This window comes from Populus nigra, chromosome 7 (genome assembly GCF_951802175.1).
Source record: "Populus nigra chromosome 7, ddPopNigr1.1, whole genome shotgun sequence".
In the NCBI taxonomy this organism is placed as follows: domain Eukaryota; kingdom Viridiplantae; phylum Streptophyta; class Magnoliopsida; order Malpighiales; family Salicaceae; genus Populus; species Populus nigra.
This window is the reverse complement of record NC_084858.1, coordinates 566,261-583,185: the sequence shown is the minus strand read 5'-3', so window position 1 is coordinate 583,185 and position 16,925 is coordinate 566,261. Positions and strand designations below refer to the sequence as shown.

General features: G+C 31.9%; 1 protein-coding gene across 1 annotated transcript; it reads right to left on the bottom strand.

The window, feature by feature from the left end:
- Positions 1-4,642: 4,642 nt before the first annotated feature.
- On the bottom strand, positions 4,643-13,721 carry LOC133698220 (methionine S-methyltransferase). Its single transcript, XM_062121074.1, has 12 exons — positions 13,326-13,721; positions 11,521-11,720; positions 11,227-11,433; positions 10,988-11,083; positions 10,433-10,621; positions 10,170-10,358; positions 9,830-10,066; positions 9,471-9,605; positions 8,052-8,372; positions 7,733-7,912; positions 6,181-7,146; positions 4,643-5,325 (listed from the first exon to the last, which is right to left on the bottom strand). Exons 1-12 carry the CDS (start codon positions 13,552-13,554, stop codon positions 5,005-5,007), a joined length of 3,270 nt encoding a protein of 1,089 aa, XP_061977058.1. The 5' UTR covers positions 13,555-13,721; the 3' UTR covers positions 4,643-5,004.
- Between the last annotated feature and the right edge of the window lie 3,204 nt (positions 13,722-16,925).

The following is a 16,925-nucleotide window of genomic DNA, read 5'->3' as shown; positions in this document are numbered from 1 at the left end:
TTTTGAGAGTGGAAATGAGGAAGGAGTGGAGTAGCTTATAATTCTGTCTTGATTTTTAAGTTTAAATATGCAGCAGTACAAGAGTAAGTTAGATTATATTAAGGACTCGTTTGTTTCCGAAAATGTGAAAAAAAAAAATTAAAATTGAATTTCATGGAAAATAATTTTTTTATTTGTTTGTACCAAATTAGTTAGAAATCATTTTAGAAAATGAGATTTTTTTTTAAGAATTATTACTTTTTCTTATAATAATACTAGTTCACAATGTGGCATTGTGCTGCAAGTCGTCTTAAAAAAATAATTAAGTTATTGAAAACTATTTAATATTATTATTAAATCAAACTCATCATATCAATTTTAAAATCTCTTAATTTAATTTATTATTTAATTTTAATTTAAAAATCAAATCAGGTAAGAGTTAGTATGACGTGATCCAATCAACTTATTCCATTCAAAAACATCACACTCGATTGATAAAAAAATAAAGAAAAACAAATGAAATTAACATAAAAAAAACCTCATTAACCAACTTCTCTTTTGTGTTTAGTCCTGTTTAAAATCAAATAATATGAAAATTACCTTAATATAATCTAATCATTATAATCAATCCAAAAATAATTTGACTGACTGGTAAAAAAACTATGTAGATGAAATGAAAAAAAAAAATGAAGAAATTGACATGAAAAGAACAAATTGACTCAACTCCTTAATTAGCTTAGGTTTAAAATTAAAACTCGGAAGAGTTGTCTCAACATTATATAATCAACTTCATCGATACAAAAATAACTCAAACAACTTTTAACAAAAATATGATAATGACATTGAGAAAAAAAATAACAAGATTAAAATAAAAATGGAGGTTGGATTTTTGTTTTTTAAAAAAGAACTTCATGTTTGAACATTGAAGATCATAATGATTTTAGAATATAAGTAAATTAGTTATTTGACTCGTATTTTGTCACGAGCATGATATTGTTTTTCAACAAAAAAAACTGAAAATGCATGCTTTTACAACACATTTTTTTTACATAGTAAATTGAAAATTTTATGCACTTTTAATTAAATAAATTAAGAATCATTTATGTCAATAAATTAAAAAAAATCATTAAAGATAATTAAATACATATTTGAAAAAAATTATGAGGTAAATGTAAATTAAGATATTTTATATCGTAACACAATCCATTCACTTGATTGTATTCAATAACTGTGTTTATTAAAATTAATTTTTTATTTAATCAAATGATAGTAGAAATTGATACACATATAAAATTGATTAAATAAAATCAAAGGGAAAAAAAAACTCATAAGGTAGCACTTGTTATAAATAATATCCAAAAATAAATATTTTTAATCTTTAAGAATAAAGTTCAATTATATAAAATATAAAAAAATCATATATTAATTAGAATAATACTAGATAGGTTGCTCGTGCATTGTTGTGAACTACTTTTAGAAACGTGGGTTGTTTTTAATTGTGAGACAGTTGAAAGAAAAAAAATGTTTTTCTAAGATTGTAATCAAGAGCCGATAGCATTAAAATGTATATAATTTGGCTTTTAAGCAAAGATAATTAACATGCAAAACACTTGCTTAAACTGTCTTAAATTTCATATAAAAATCAAATTATAAAATGTAAAGAGATATCAATCTAACATAGGCATTGTATGAGCAATTTAAAATAAAAATGGCATAATGAACAAAAAGAGTATTGAAGCCCAACTTTTGGGTGAGAAGTGAAATCTCATCAACTGTTGGCAAATAAAAAGTAACAAATGTTTGTCAACTCTTTATTACTACAAGAACCTGAATAACTTAGTTAAGTGTTGTGAAAATCTTTTATATATCCATCTATGTATCTGGACCCAATATATAAAATGAGCATGGTATATACCTCAAATACTCGTTTTAAAAAGTAAATTTTTTCTTTAGAAGAAAGTAACTTAAGAGCATCTAAAGCTTTTAAACTTTCTTAGATAAGCATTATTCGAATAGCTTCCTTCATCGGATTTTATATATATGTATATATACATATATATAAAATTTCTAGATGTAAATTGAAAAACTTATGGATGCATCAAATTAAACAACTCAATAATCATCGTGTAAAGTAATGAAAAAAAATTCATAAACAATAAAAAAAATTGAAATTGAGAAAACCAAGTGAAAAATAAAGATCAAGATATCTAAAATCACAACACGGGTAATTTACCTAGTTATATTTGATGAATTCCTCTATCAAAATAAATTTATAATAGAAAAATATATAAAATTTGTAATAGAAACCAACACACATAAAAATTATTAAACAATAAGTAAAAAAAAATGCAAGGTTGCACATACGAAAAATCTTATAAAAAAATAAATATTAAAAAAAATAATCTATATAAAATTAAGAAAAAAACCACAGATGAATCATACATACCTCTCTAAAAATTAAACACATCAAATATCATTTAAAAATAATCACAGTCTTATTAAAACATAAATCCAAAATTTATTTGAAAAAATATACACAAATAATGCATTATTTTTTAAAAAACTAAAAATAAAAAAAGAAGGAATCAAGCCAGGCGTTGCTGGGTGTCTGGCCCAAAAAGCATCGGCCCACATGCGGGCCCATAACACCAAGTACAAGTGCGAGCCTTTATTTTTAAAAAAAGTTTAAATACATCCCAAATATTTTTTTTAAAAAAAATGATGTGTCCCCTAGGAAACCCAAAATTCAGCCACTGTGGTGGCCGGAAAAACCGAGTTCATTGTTTTTTAAACCAAAATCTCATTTTCAACTCATTGTGACCCAAAAATACCTTAAAGACCTTATTAAACCAATTCATGACCACAAAAAAAAAAACTACCCCAAAACCTGAAATCCGCCCAAAACAAAAATTATTTTCGATCTCATATTTGTTGTTTTAGGTGTTTTAAAGGTAAAAAAGCACATAAACATAGCCCCCCTCATTATATGGAACCTTTTGACACAAAAATAAATAGTTTTTGTGGTCAAAATCTTTCCTTAACATCCACTTTCTCTCTCTAGGCTAGAATTCAGCGACTTTCTCTCTTCTCCCAACAATAAAGGACTGAAAAAAGAGAAAAATAAAGTTAGGTACCCGAATATATTGTCTTGAAATTCAAGAGACCGATCACCTAATATCCAAAAAACACAGGGGATTAAAATGAATGTTTCAATGAAACTTTCAAATCGCCTCCCATGCTACTTGCGATTTTCACTTCAATCCCTTAGCTTTCAATTCAACCCTCCCTCCTAAACAAACTATGCAATTGAGGGACAATTTAGGCTAAAAAAAGTCAAATTACGTAAAATAAAAGTTCGAGGATTAAAGTGAAAATTTTCAAAAAAATACACTGCTCCAATTCATAATGAGTTTGTGAGGGAGTGAATAGTATTTTCATGCATGATAAAAAGTTGATGCCTTTTAATTTTTGTTGTAATCTTTAAAAATTAAATACATACAAAATAATTAAAAAACAACCACTATTTAAAATTTCTAAAAAAATAATAATAAATAATCAGAGAGAATAAGTATTAATTTAAAAAACACATTTAGAAAAAAACATGATTTTATTTTTTAGAAAAAACAAAAAAAAAAAAGGCTAGACACTGCAAGGCCTAGCAAGCCACACTAGTGCCTGGTTCATTTCAAAAGGGCTTACGTAAGGGTCTTTTTTTTAAAAAATATTCGTCCCAATATGTTTTGAAAAAAAGAATTCAGTGATGTGTCACTTGATATCCCCCATATTCCGGTCATTGTGGTTATTGAAAAAACCGAGTTTATAATGTTTTGATCTAAAAACTATCTTTTACTTAAAACATCTAGAAAAGAGCCTAAATACCTTGAAAAATTCATAAATGGCCGTAAAAAAAAATGAAACCTATCTGAGGAGCAAAGTAAACATTTTTTGTGATAACTTTGAAAGCATCATTTATTTATAGAGCTTTTTTTCACTTTGATTCCTCATCTTTTAATTTTGCCAAAAAAAAATATGCAATTGTGCAAAAAAAAAATAAAAAAAAATCCAGGGACCAGAATAAGGAAAAATTATTTGAACAATATATTTATAATAAAATATGAAAAGATAAATAATGCACATGTACATGGTGTTTACACCACAATGTTTACTGTGTTTGTTAATTATCCGGGTGGATGTTGAAGATGATTTTTTCTTTTCTTTATATTATTTAATATATATGATAATTTTACAATACTAGTCATATGTCCGATTGCTAGGTAGGTGGTTATAATTTATGTAATATATATTGATTTTTTTTTTAAAAACAATTCTTATATTATTAAAATCGTACAAGTTTATTGAACTCAATTACTTTTTGGTTTTGTTTTTTAGAAATGTTTGCGGTCCACGATGCAACCAGACCATCTATCTAGTGTCTAATTAAAATATTATTGTCTTGTTTTATTTTAGAGGTTATACTATCAGAAGATAAATCCTATGGAGTCAATTGGCGGGGAAATATATGATCCCAAGTGCTCCTTGTTTGGTGCATATTTGTACCTTTTGTATCCATTTTCTAAGATTCTCCAAAGAGAAAGGAAGATTCAACTGATGATCCGAGAACAGTTATATTATTTACTGAAGGAAAAAAACTAGAAAAGAAAGATGATATCAAAAAGTGTATTAGAGAAGAGAAAATGTTGGGGAATGTGAGAATAGTTTTCTACCATATAGCAACCTTCAGAATGAGATCTGTACGGTTCTAATATCGAGAAGGTGCGGAGTGAGAACACCATTCCATTTATGGCCACTGTGACAAGGTTCACAACAAAAAGAAGTTGTACCATTGTAACAAGTAACATGCATTCAGGAGACATGGGGTTCATATCATTTTGGAAGGAAGGGCAGAGGAAAGACCTCATCTGTCGAAACGCTTGAAGGAGTATGGAGGCTCATCACCGGGGATTTTCTTTATTGCACGGCACCTGAGTCGCGAAATGCTGAATCAAAATAGGAAAATGGATCACTTCAGTTGTTGATGACATCCTGAAATTTGTTGATGCAATCCAATGCTCGCTCGAAGTCGCTTTCTTCCAAGGCTAGTGTGAAGCGGCAGTAGCCTGGAATTCCAGTCCATAAGCCACTGTTGATACATAAACCTGTGGATTTGACCATGGCTTCCCTGAAGACCGAGTCATCAAGCTTCACTTCGTAGGTACTTGTAGCTTTCCCGTCGTCTTTGGGGGAGTGCCTGATCTTGATAACCTTGTTGAGATAGGCAGTGGGCTTGGCCACCATGGAAATACCACCTCGAGGCTCGATCACATCCCACCCACATTTCTCTAGTGTCTATTGCAAAGAAGAGTATTAGAATAAATTCTAATTATTTATCAGCTATGTAAGGACATTTACGAACAGTTAGGGCAGAGCACACTGCAGGATTGAGATGATTTTTTGCCGCAGGATTTGAGATCAAATACAAAACATGAACTGTCAATTATGCTGCACTTTCAAAGAAATGTATGCTTATTTTGTAGCATTTAGAACAACAAAGAAAAGGTATTTGGATCTCATGGTTTTTTTTTTTTTAACATAGAAATGGTGTAATTAATCAGCAAAGATCTTTCAGACCAATGCAAGAGAGAGATAGTGAGTGAGGGATAGTTACTACGTTAACTTTTGACAATGTCTCAACTCTCAACTCCAAAGCAAGATTGGCAAGCATTAAATCATCAACGCTGAGGCAAGCATAGAATTGTCTAGCATGAGAGACTTGTGACACTGGCACAAGAAGAACACAGCAACTCTCTCTTTTGCAGGCAGCACCCTAGGAAAAACTCTATAATCCCACTTGGTTCATGCTTAGGTTTCATAGTTACTAGTCAAAAAGCATCTAGTACCCATTCAAGGCCTCATCAAAGCAAAATTTTGGGAACAAAAACTCAAAGATAGTAATGTCCTTAAGTATTATTTACACATCTTAGGCTTCAAGCCTAAAGCTTGCTTACATCTCGCGCCAATTACTCCAGGCAATGGCCCATTTCACATTTAAAAAATATAAACCCAACCTTCAACCTCTTGGCTGCAGTTTCAGAACTCTTAGCATCACCCTAGAAAATGGATATTTGACATACAACAAACACATTCTGAAAAAACTAATTATTTAATGCCAAATAAAGAGTTTCCAGCACGAGATATAATTACCTCCTTTAGGCGCTGGCACCTCGATTGCAAATTTCTTGATTGTTCTGCAACAGCATCTCTTAGTTCTGATTTCTGCTCATTCAAACCCAGCAACTTCTTTATGGCATATCGAACAGTGCTATGAGGTTTGCTTAATCCTGGAAAGCTATGAAGTGTATCAACCAGCAGAGGATTATTCAAAGCCAGAAACCCAAATTTCAGTGCTCCACTAAGGATCTTCAAAGACAATCCTCCCAGTAAAGACACGCAAAAAGATTGGTTGTTAGAGGAATTCAGCTTTGACAATGTAGGCTCCAAATCCCACCCACCCCAACCTTCAGTATCAAATTCCAATCCAGAGACTGAAGTATCAATGACAACTCTCGCTCCAAATTTTGAACAAGTAGTTAATATGGTCTCCATCTCTTTGCTGCTGTAAAGCAAGCCTGTAGGGTTGATTGTGGGACCAGAAATGTAAACCCATGGCTTATTAACAGTCTGAAGTACTCCATTGAGGAGGCTGCCTGTCAGCTTAAAGCCCGCTCCAGAGTCGGTAGGGATAATCAGAATGTTTGCTTTTAAAAATTTTGCAGCAGAAACATAGTTTCCATTTGATCCAGCTGGGAAGCACAATGTTCCACCTTCATTAATGCAGCAAACGATGAGCCTATTAAACAGAGCTTGTGTGCTGTCTGCGTACACAAATTCTGTGCTGCTATCTGTTGGAAACCCGTAATTGCTTCTAATAAATTGCTTCATGCCAGGGGTGACATCAATTTCTGATTCAGCCAAGTTCTGTCTTGCAAAACCTTCAAAGATTGCAGCCTTTACAGGAGATGGAGTGGGCAAGAAGCTTTGATCAACATCCATGTGAATCAACGTAGATATTTCTGCCCCACTAATTGACAACTCAGAATAATCAAGGACTGAGACAGCTGAACTAGAAAACCCAATCAACTTATCTGATTTGGCCTTCTCGGACTCCCTCTGTAGATAAGTATTGAAAATCAACTTTGTGAGCAAGCTTCCCTCCAGGAAACAGAAGAATGTTTACAGAGAAACAACATTCATTAACTGTGGACCAGTACTATAAACTTTTTAAATCATTCAAAAAACAGGAAATCAAGAAAACATTTGACTGAACATCAGTTCTAGACCATGAAGCATGGTAAATCCAGTAAAGGTCATGGTGCAGCACAACATACATAATTCTACATACTTCCCAGCCAGAGTCACTTCCTTTTCTTCCAGGGACAGCAGAATCGCTTGAGATGTCATAAATGCAAATGGAAATAAGATATACCAGCCTAAACAAGATATCAAAGCCGACCTTCTTCTGTAGCCTCGTTCCAATACTTATAGTTTAGATATAATGATCAGACCTATTTCAATACAAGTATGATAAAAAAGGACAGAACAATAACTAGCATGTATCTAGTATAATTTGGAGTGTTGCAAAGTGTAGATTTGCATCTATTACAAATTAAACAGAATGTATTCAAATGCATCACGGAGAAAAGGATTGTCTATTTCCAAAATAATGATATTGATAAAAAGAAAAAGACTGGCAAACCTCTACTAGTGGATGTCGGTTTGCAAGCTGAAAAGCTAGAAGCTCATGAAAAAGACAACCATAATAATGTTCCCTAATTGGTGTGGTATTTCCTTCTAGAACTTCCACAGTTTTGGACAAAGCCTTGAGGATGGCCTCTTCTTCTGAAATAACAAAAGCTACTTCTAAATCTGCATAGACCTGCAAAGGATGTTATGGTCATTAACACAGAACATCGACAAGGTAAAAGAACTGAGGTTACGGGAAATCCTAGACTCCATGCCTGGATCAATTAATAAAGCAGTCACCTAAGTTAATTTATCTAGATAAAAAAAAATACCTGGTTTTTTACAAGGCCACAAACGATTGCAGCGTGTGGGGGAAGAGAAGTTCCAGCAAGATATTTTAGGACCCCATTGGAACTTGGAAGGCTGGATAGCTCAAAATGATCAGATATGTCTAAGAAAAGACGAGATCCAATTTCTCTGGTAACCTCTAAAAGGTGAGCAAAGGCTGAACTAGTGACAGCCTCATAATGAGCCATTCCAGTAATCACCACTTGTGGCTTCAGCTTCTTTATCAGCTCTACCATTAAATCAGACTGCCTAGGTGCTTCAATGACTGTAATCACATCCTTTGACGGGTCATCACTTTCTGCACTCTACAGTGTGCAGAAAATGTTAGTAGATATGCAGCAACTGAAGTCATATCTTAGCAAAGTGGGTTAGGATTACTGTAGCACAACACTGCTCCATTAGTTTTTTACATAGTTTCACAAGACAGAAGCTGCTAATGCAAAAGGAAGCTAACCAATGATATACATTGAAAAACCATTGACTAGTCCTACACATTTCATTGATAAAACCATTTTAACTGCTTCTCAAAGTAAGATGGCCATACTTCAATTACTATGGGCACAACAATTGACTTCTTAATGCTGAGATATTTGTAACACTAACGCGGTAAATGATATACTAAATGCCCATTTAGCATTGCATTAGCTTATGGTATTCAAAGTACTTTTCAAATTGCTTTTCACCTAAAAAAACATTAAATTAATGTTTTTGGATGGTTTTGATTCGATGATGTCAAAAAAAAAAATCTGAAAAAAATCATTTTGATGCATTTTCAATTGAAATACACTTTTGAAAAGTACCATGCACCACATTACCAAATGGGCACTAACAAAACATGCAATAAGAATCATTGGAACATGACAAGATCGATTAAGTGATTTATTGTGTCTGCATTGTTACAGAACCAAATTGTCAATAAAAGGAGCTTCTCTACTAGGCAAGTAATATGCCTATCAAAGGAAGAATCATAAGATGATTGTAGCACTGTATCTGAAATATAATAAACAATTAAAAGCTTAACAGTTACCAAGAAAATATGGGCATCATTTCTTTATGGACAAAAAGAGAAACATGTAACAAAGCAAAAATATACAGTAAAATTTCAGAGTTCTATTCACCGTTTTCCAAGCATTCCGGATTATGATTGCATTGTCAGCAGAACAATCATAACTGGTTAATTCCCTGTTGACTACACATCCTAAGAAATCACATAAGCCTCGGAAGACACCAAGAATAAAACCATTAACTCAATGCCCTAATTTTCAAAATGGCTATTTGAAAGATACAAGTACTTCACAAGCCACATTGCACTTGCCTGTATGGTTCTGGAATATTAAAAGCTATCCAAGTTATGACATCATGAGAAATATTTGATGAACTACAACAAGAATGACACAACATACCTTGATGGCTAGAGATGTTAACCATTTTCGGGGTAAGTGTTGAGTCAGATGTTCATCAACGATTGCAAGACGAGGTGAGAACAAGCGAAGAGCATTCTCAATTGCCACAGCCCTTGAAGGAAAGACAACAACATTCTTGTGCAAGAATTGCAAAAAGTTAAACACAAGTCAGCACTGAGGATATGTAAGTACAATCACGCAAATACAAGGGCCTTGGAATTTAGTTCAACGCCCTGTACTTGCTGAATAAATTTTATGAGGGTTCTAGCATTGTTCAGATAATTCTATTAACAAGTAGAGCACAACAGATGCATGGAAAAATACAAGCAGTTATTGATTAAGCAGGAATTTATTCTTACATCTGCATTGAGTGGAATATGGTGATATGTTTTCAGAAAGCTTGCTATGAGATTACGGAAATGTATGCTTCCAGCTGGCGGCTCATATGGGAAACATGAATTCTCCTTCAATTGATCGGCAAGAGAAGCTAGGAATGGGATTTTCTCATCAGCAACTGAGTCATCTTCAAAAAATAAATCCAACGAACTGCTGACATCGTGGAAGCCATTCTTAAGAAATTCAAAAATTTTCTTCACCTGGCAAAAGGAATCAATTTATTGAGATAGCAACTCCTCCCATAAAACATTTGAATCAATAAACAATAGCTTGGTAGAATAAAAACTCAAATCAAGTGCAGACCTGGTTTGGTTGGCGAAGTTGACAACTGTAAACGGATAAAGCATGTGCAATTCGACCACCAGCTTGCCCATAAGCCCATGCTGTACGAGCACAGATGGGTTGATCTCCAGTGAGACCCATGAAAAACTCAAAGCGGTGTGGGCTGTTTTTCTCAATTTCAACCAAGGCTGAAATATCTGTATCAGCAGCCTGTAAAAATGCATTTTGAGCACTAGCTCACTTTGGAAGGAAAAATGGCTTTCAACTGAGAAGTTCATTCTTGCCTGAATAATTTTAGTCTGCCATAGCTTGTTGACATGAAAACCACGACGTTCAAACAAGCGTTTACAAACAGCTTGTCCTGGACGACCGCCCATATTAAAGATCATAATCCCCATAGGTTTGATGACAGCTATTCCTTCCTCAACAGCCCTAGCAATGAGACCTAAGCCAAACTGATCCTCTACAAACCCCTACATAAAATAAAATTAACAAATCAAACTCAATATATGCTACTGAGTCTCAAGATATTCTCAAAGCATAAATGAGATTCGAAGTCTGAAATTTTGAAATTGTATTCAGCTAGAAAATTAAGCAGGAATTTGAGGCCGGAATCAACTGAAAAAGGAATTGTCCACTCATATTCTAGCAGAATCCTAAAACAAGTTCATCAAATGAAAATAAAATTGGGGGAGAATAAACATATTTGAACAATACAGCCCTGATTGTTTCTATCTTTTTTTTTTATTCAGCTGCAAAAAAGTTGATGCACTTAAATTCTGTTTATCAACAACTTTAAACTGTAGGTTTTTGCTAAATTATTATAGAGCCGCCCATACCTGAAGTGCACAGTAGTTACTCAATGAATGCAGAAACTCCTCGCTTGCATTTTCTGTGATCATTTTAGACATTGCATCTGGATTTGGATTAAGTATCTGTGGCAGTAGAACAAGGGAATGAGTAAAAGTAACAGTCAAATAACTAGCATGAAAATACAAATATTCAACTAGCCACTGGATAAACCAGCTAAATCCAGTATGATTTACAAGCACCTACATATCATCAGTCGGAATAATACCTGAGGTATGCATCCAACAATTCTTTCAAGTTCAATGTTGTGATCTCTAATATAAGACAATAAATCAGACTCATAAAACTCCACCCTGTCCAGTAAAGTTTTCTTCTCTGCATCATAGATGACTTGACCTTTCTCATCAAAAGCATTTAAGTATAAGTTTATCCAGGAAACCTTTACTGCTCTAGGATTGATATCAAGGCCATACACCTGCAAGGATTATTTACTACCAAAAGGTCACTTGGCGAAGGCCTATTAAGTAGAGAGGAGTAAAGAAACTCAGGGAAAACAACAAACCTTTGATGGCAACCATTTCTCGGCAAGAGCAATGGATATCCATCCATTTCCGCAACCAAGCTCAGCAACCGTCTTGTCTTTAAAAATAGAATCTGGATGTCTATTTAGGCCTTCATAAAAAGTGAAGGACCAGTTTTCTGGCATAAAAATGCTTGGGATCACCATCATGGTCAATTTCTTTCTCCCTCGGTAGCCCACACCTGGCAAAGAACATTGTCCACATAAAATCAAGCAGTGAAAATATCAACATGTCCTTCTGTGATTCTAGAATTCAAATAGATAAAAACTAACAATAAATTATATAAAGCAACAAATAAATACCTCCTCCATATCAAAACAAGCAGAAATAACATAGCTAAACAGCTTACTAGGAATCAAACCGCAAGTGTGTGTATTCTAGAAAACCAATGAATGGTTGATTAGCTCATTTGTAAGGGAGATGATTTGGATGGATTCAACATTTTCAAAAAAAGACCTGAATTAGCAATCACCCTGTTATCCTTTAGGCAAAACTCAACAAAAATCAGGGAGTTTTCTATTGTAAAATAGTGAAAGCCGCAAAATGATTACATGATAAGATCTCGGAAGTGCTGTAGCATTAATCTGGAACAGTGGCCTTGAGCCGATAAAAAGTTCTATAATCTCAGTTTGAAAATTGTTCGGATTTTGGAACTAATGACAATTGCATAATTAGTGTACGGTTTACTTACTACATATAGAAATGCTACACATTTAGAACAACTCTCTGTTCTTTTTTTTTTTTTAATACGGAGCCAACATATCTTTGAAATTAAAATCAGCACCCTCTCTGCTTTTCTTCTTCTTTTTGAGATGAATTAAAATCCATCTTTGCTTGAATTATTTTATTTTTAAGATCTGAACCAGTGATTTGATAGACTTACAGTTAGATTACCCTAAAGGAAATAAGTATTACTGGTAGTTAAGGGGAAAAAAAAGTTGCAACCGAATTACGTTATCCTATGCTGCCCTTTACCAAATCATAAGGTAGCATATTCCAAATTAAAAAGCTAAAAAGACAACAACAAAGTACAAGCAAACCAAAAGTAAAACACACCAAATATTGTCAAGTTGTTGGGTTTTGCAGGAAAACGACAGATTTCAAATAATCCAAGTCTTCAAAACTTCGAGTCTCTTCATTATTACTATTATTGTTTGGCTCTGCAAGATGGAGTTGTTTTCGATGGCTAGTGGAGTATTATTATTGTTATTATTATCATTGAGAAATCCCTCGTTTTTTGTTTTCCTGGAAACCACAACTTCGAAAAGGGGCACGAAACTCACTAGCTGCTCATGAAAACCACACGCAAACTTCCAAAACAAGTAGTCGTATAAGTTCCAAGAAAAACACTAACAAATCAAATGAAAAAAATTCACAAAATCATAAACTGTGAATTATTATTTCCTAAATCCAAAAACAAATTACTAAATCAGAAAGTACCATTCTCATTGGCTTAGCTATATTTTATTTTAGAAAATCTCATCGCCAAATCATCCAACGGACGAGATTTATTTAGAAGTCAATTATAGCGTTTTCCAGAGACAAAACGGCGTCACTTTCATTCCTTTTCAAAGACTTGAAAGTTTCTCAGCAACCAAACAGTCCGAAAACTCGAAATTCAACTCTTGGTTGCCGTTTCTGTCTATTTTCTCAGCAACCAAACAGTCCGAAAACTCGAAATTCAACTCTTGGTTGCCGTTTCTGTCTATTTTCTCAGCGACCAAACACACACATTGTTTGTTTGTTTTCGGTAAGAGAAATGACTAGTACTACCACTACTACGTACCTTGGTATTGATCCAAGACGATATCTTGGATCCGGAAATGGTACTGTTCAAGGCACTGATCGGAGTCGCCGACGCGTTTATAGAGATCTGAGAGGAAGATCCGAGCTGCAGTTCGGGAATTCGGATCCTCCAGTCTCTCCAAAACCGAACGAAACGCACCGTACGCTGCATCCCCTGACTTCTGGCACTCTTTCAAGAACTCCTCCACCGATAATGCACTGCCTGCCATTGCTTTCACACTGCAAATTATGAGTTGCTTTGTGAGCCAGTGAGCGAGTTTGATTGTTATAGAGCGAGGAAGCGTGTAGTAAGAGTAGTTATAGAGAGAGAGATGGGAAGCTATAGAGAGGGGAGGTTGGGAGAAAGCTTGTTCCTGTTTTTTAGCTATGAGGGAGTGGGATTTTATTATTTATTTTAATTTGACTTGGGAAAATGATTTGGGTCTTTCTTTGAAATTAAGGTATTTGACGCTTAAGTTTATACACAAAATTGTTATAAAAACACACTTTCCTATGATCTTACATTACCCGTAAAATAAATAATAACACAGTTAAACCCCTTTTTTAAATTTATATTTACTCGAAAAAATATTAAATTAATATTTTTATATATTATTTTATAATTTAATGTAAAAATAAATAAGAAGATATTTTTTTAATTAAAAATATTTTTTATAAAATATTCTTCACCACATTATCAAATATACATAAAAACAAAAATATAAAAAAAATTAGAGTTCCAAAGGACATGATTTCTTAATAAGTTAAATTTATATACTTCCAAAATAAAAATAAAAATAAAAAGAAGAATAAAACATATTTATTATTTTTGTTTATTCTATTTTAATATATCATGGTATTAAAATTTAATTAGTTATTAAATGTGGTTTCAGTTATTTTTTAAAATATTTTTTATGTTAAAATATATTAAAATAATATTTTTATATTTTTTTAAAATTAGTGTCTTAAAACTATCATAAACATGTAAAAAAAAATATATAAGTTGACTTACGTTTCCAAACTATTTCTAGCTTAGAGTAAAATTTGCAGGTAACGTGTCAAGATGATTAATTTATTTAAAAAATCTAAAATAATGTTATTAAAAATAAAATCAGTGGATTTTTTTATTAAATTTTAATTAAATCAGAAGTCAAGTTAAATTTGCAATCAGTCAAATCATATCAATTCTTTTTTAATTTTACCTGAATCGGTCAGGATACGGATCCGCTGAGTGCCAACAGCAGGGCCACAGAGTTGAGATTAACAAAGAACACTGATATTTTGTATGGAGCCATCCAAATACTGTGTGTTCAATTTTATACGTCTGTGCACAGTGATGTGATCCATGATGTCAGAGTTCCAGCTAGCTAGTTAAGTTGGTATTTAGTATTATAATCGAATTATATTTTTTTTATTTTTTTTCAATTTAAATTAATTTTTTATTGTTTCGACATGATAATATTAAAAAATAAAATTAAAAAATATTCTAATATATTTACTAAAAAATATCGTTGTCAAACAAACATGCAGCGAATGAATCAAGGCAACTTTAGTGATTCATGTAATAAACTTTGAACGTCGGTGGGGGGGGCTATAAAAGGATCAAGCGGAAGACCATTCAAGCACATTTTTTTATAATTAAAGCAGCTAATAAAATGAAAAAAGCATGAGCAAAATATAAGGTAGAGCAAAGGTGGCTTGCCGGCAGGTTGCTTTACTGCTAAATATAAAAAAGAAAGGCAAGCATGTGTTTAGTGATTTGGTGTGAGTGCTTTTACAGAACAAATATTTTTGGATTAAAAAAATAATGTTTTCTTAGGTTTTTTTAATATTTTTTAAATTAATATGTTAAAACCATCCAAAAACTATATATCTATAAAATCATCCAAACATGGTCTAAAGTTTTGAGAAAATAAATGTACATGCATAATATCATTTCATTTGGTATAATCTCTGAGCAGACAAAAATCTAAGCTTAGCTGAATACAAGGGGGGAGATTGCATTAATCGAGATTAAGTTTTTCTTTAATCAGTTTTAAGGGTGCATTCCCCACGCAAACCTGGAAGCACGTGTTAATTGAGGTTAAATTAAGGTTTAGCGGGTGTTTAATACTATAATAATCTTTGTGGTTGTGAAGATTAAAAAAAACTATAATTTATAGTTTTTTTAAAATCAAGATTTCAAGAAAAAATTTAATACAATGTGAATTAATTAATTAATTAATTTTAAATTTATAATTGAGACGAAAAGTAGCATCATATCACGTCACATAAACAAACAAAATTTAAATTTTTTTCTAAACAATTTTAATGTCTATTTGCATCAACAACTTTTTATTTAGAAAAAATGTTAAATTAATTAATTAATTTTGTATTTTTTTATTTTAATATACTGATAATAAAAATATAAAAATATATTTTAATATCTTATTAAATAAAAAACAATTTTAAAAAATAATATTAACCATGATACCACAAACACAAACGTAATAATACATTCCTCAAACCAACCTCCTAAAATGTGTGCTAACTTTAAGATTTGTTAAATAATTGAATTTAAGTTCAATAATGAAAAGTCAAGAGGCATTGATATTTTATTAAATACTCCTGGATATTCTAAGCGAATGTGTTTTTTTTAAAAAAATGGTTGTTTTTGTTTTTTTTAATTATTGTTTTTTAGTATTTTCAGATATTTTTGATATAGTAATGTTAAAAATAATTTTTTTTATTTTAAAAAAAATTATTTTGATACATTTTCAAAAATATATATATTAAAAAATAACCATTAGCACATTCTCAAACACTTCTTTAATAAAAAAAGCGAGTACTTGGAAGTGTAGTAATTTATGTTTTTTAGTATTTTAAAAAATATATCTCACTTAAAAATATCAAATTAATTTTTTTTAGTTTTTTTATAATTTTAATATATTAATATTTAAAAAAACTAATAAAATTTATTTTAATATATTATTAAATAAAAATTATTTAAAAAAAAAAACACTAAAAATTTCAAAATAACAAACACCACAAATCTACCCAACCATCATGGGGCATGTCGCTCCTAAAGAATGGCAAACAGTAGCCATTCTTTTATTGCTTCCACTACTGGCTTGATCATTAGAGAGCAACGAGGCCTCCACTTTAGTATTATTACTTGTTGCGCCGGTGCTAGGGCCTCGATCATTCATTGCTTGCTGTTCTTGCTTTCTAGGGCCACGAATATTTTTATCATCTTGCTTGTGACTTTGAAAAAGCCTTAACTTTGGGTGCATTATTTCAAATCAAGAAACGAATATTCTCTTTGGTTTCTTCGAGATGCTTTCATGTCTCGGAGAATATAATTACGATGCTTACAATCCAATTCCATTTTTGACTATACTCACCGTTTTCCATGCTCGCTCTGAGTTGAAAGATAGTGTTCGTTATAAAACTCGGCTCGAGATAAGATCTCGACTCTAATATTTTTTTAAAAATTAAAATAATATTTATTTTGATAAAAAAAATTATAAACAAATTGATAATTAGATTTTTACCCATTTAACATAAGATAAACCAAGCAATTTTTTTCTTTTTATTTTTTATAACTGGTAAACTGGTCATA

Bases quoted from the DNA above. Each gene is read 5' to 3' on its own strand.
- LOC133698220 (XM_062121074.1), bottom strand. From the start codon at position 13,554: ATGGCAGGCAGTGCATTATCGGTGGAGGAGTTCTTGAAAGAGTGCCAG. The intron at 10,622-10,987 runs GTATGGGCGGCT...TATTTTATGTAG, and splicing joins GTAACTACTGTGCACTTCAG to GGGTTTGTAGAGGATCAGTT. The intron at 5,326-6,180 runs GTAATTATATCT...TCTTTGCAATAG, and splicing joins GGTGCCAGCGCCTAAAGGAG to ACACTAGAGAAATGTGGGTG.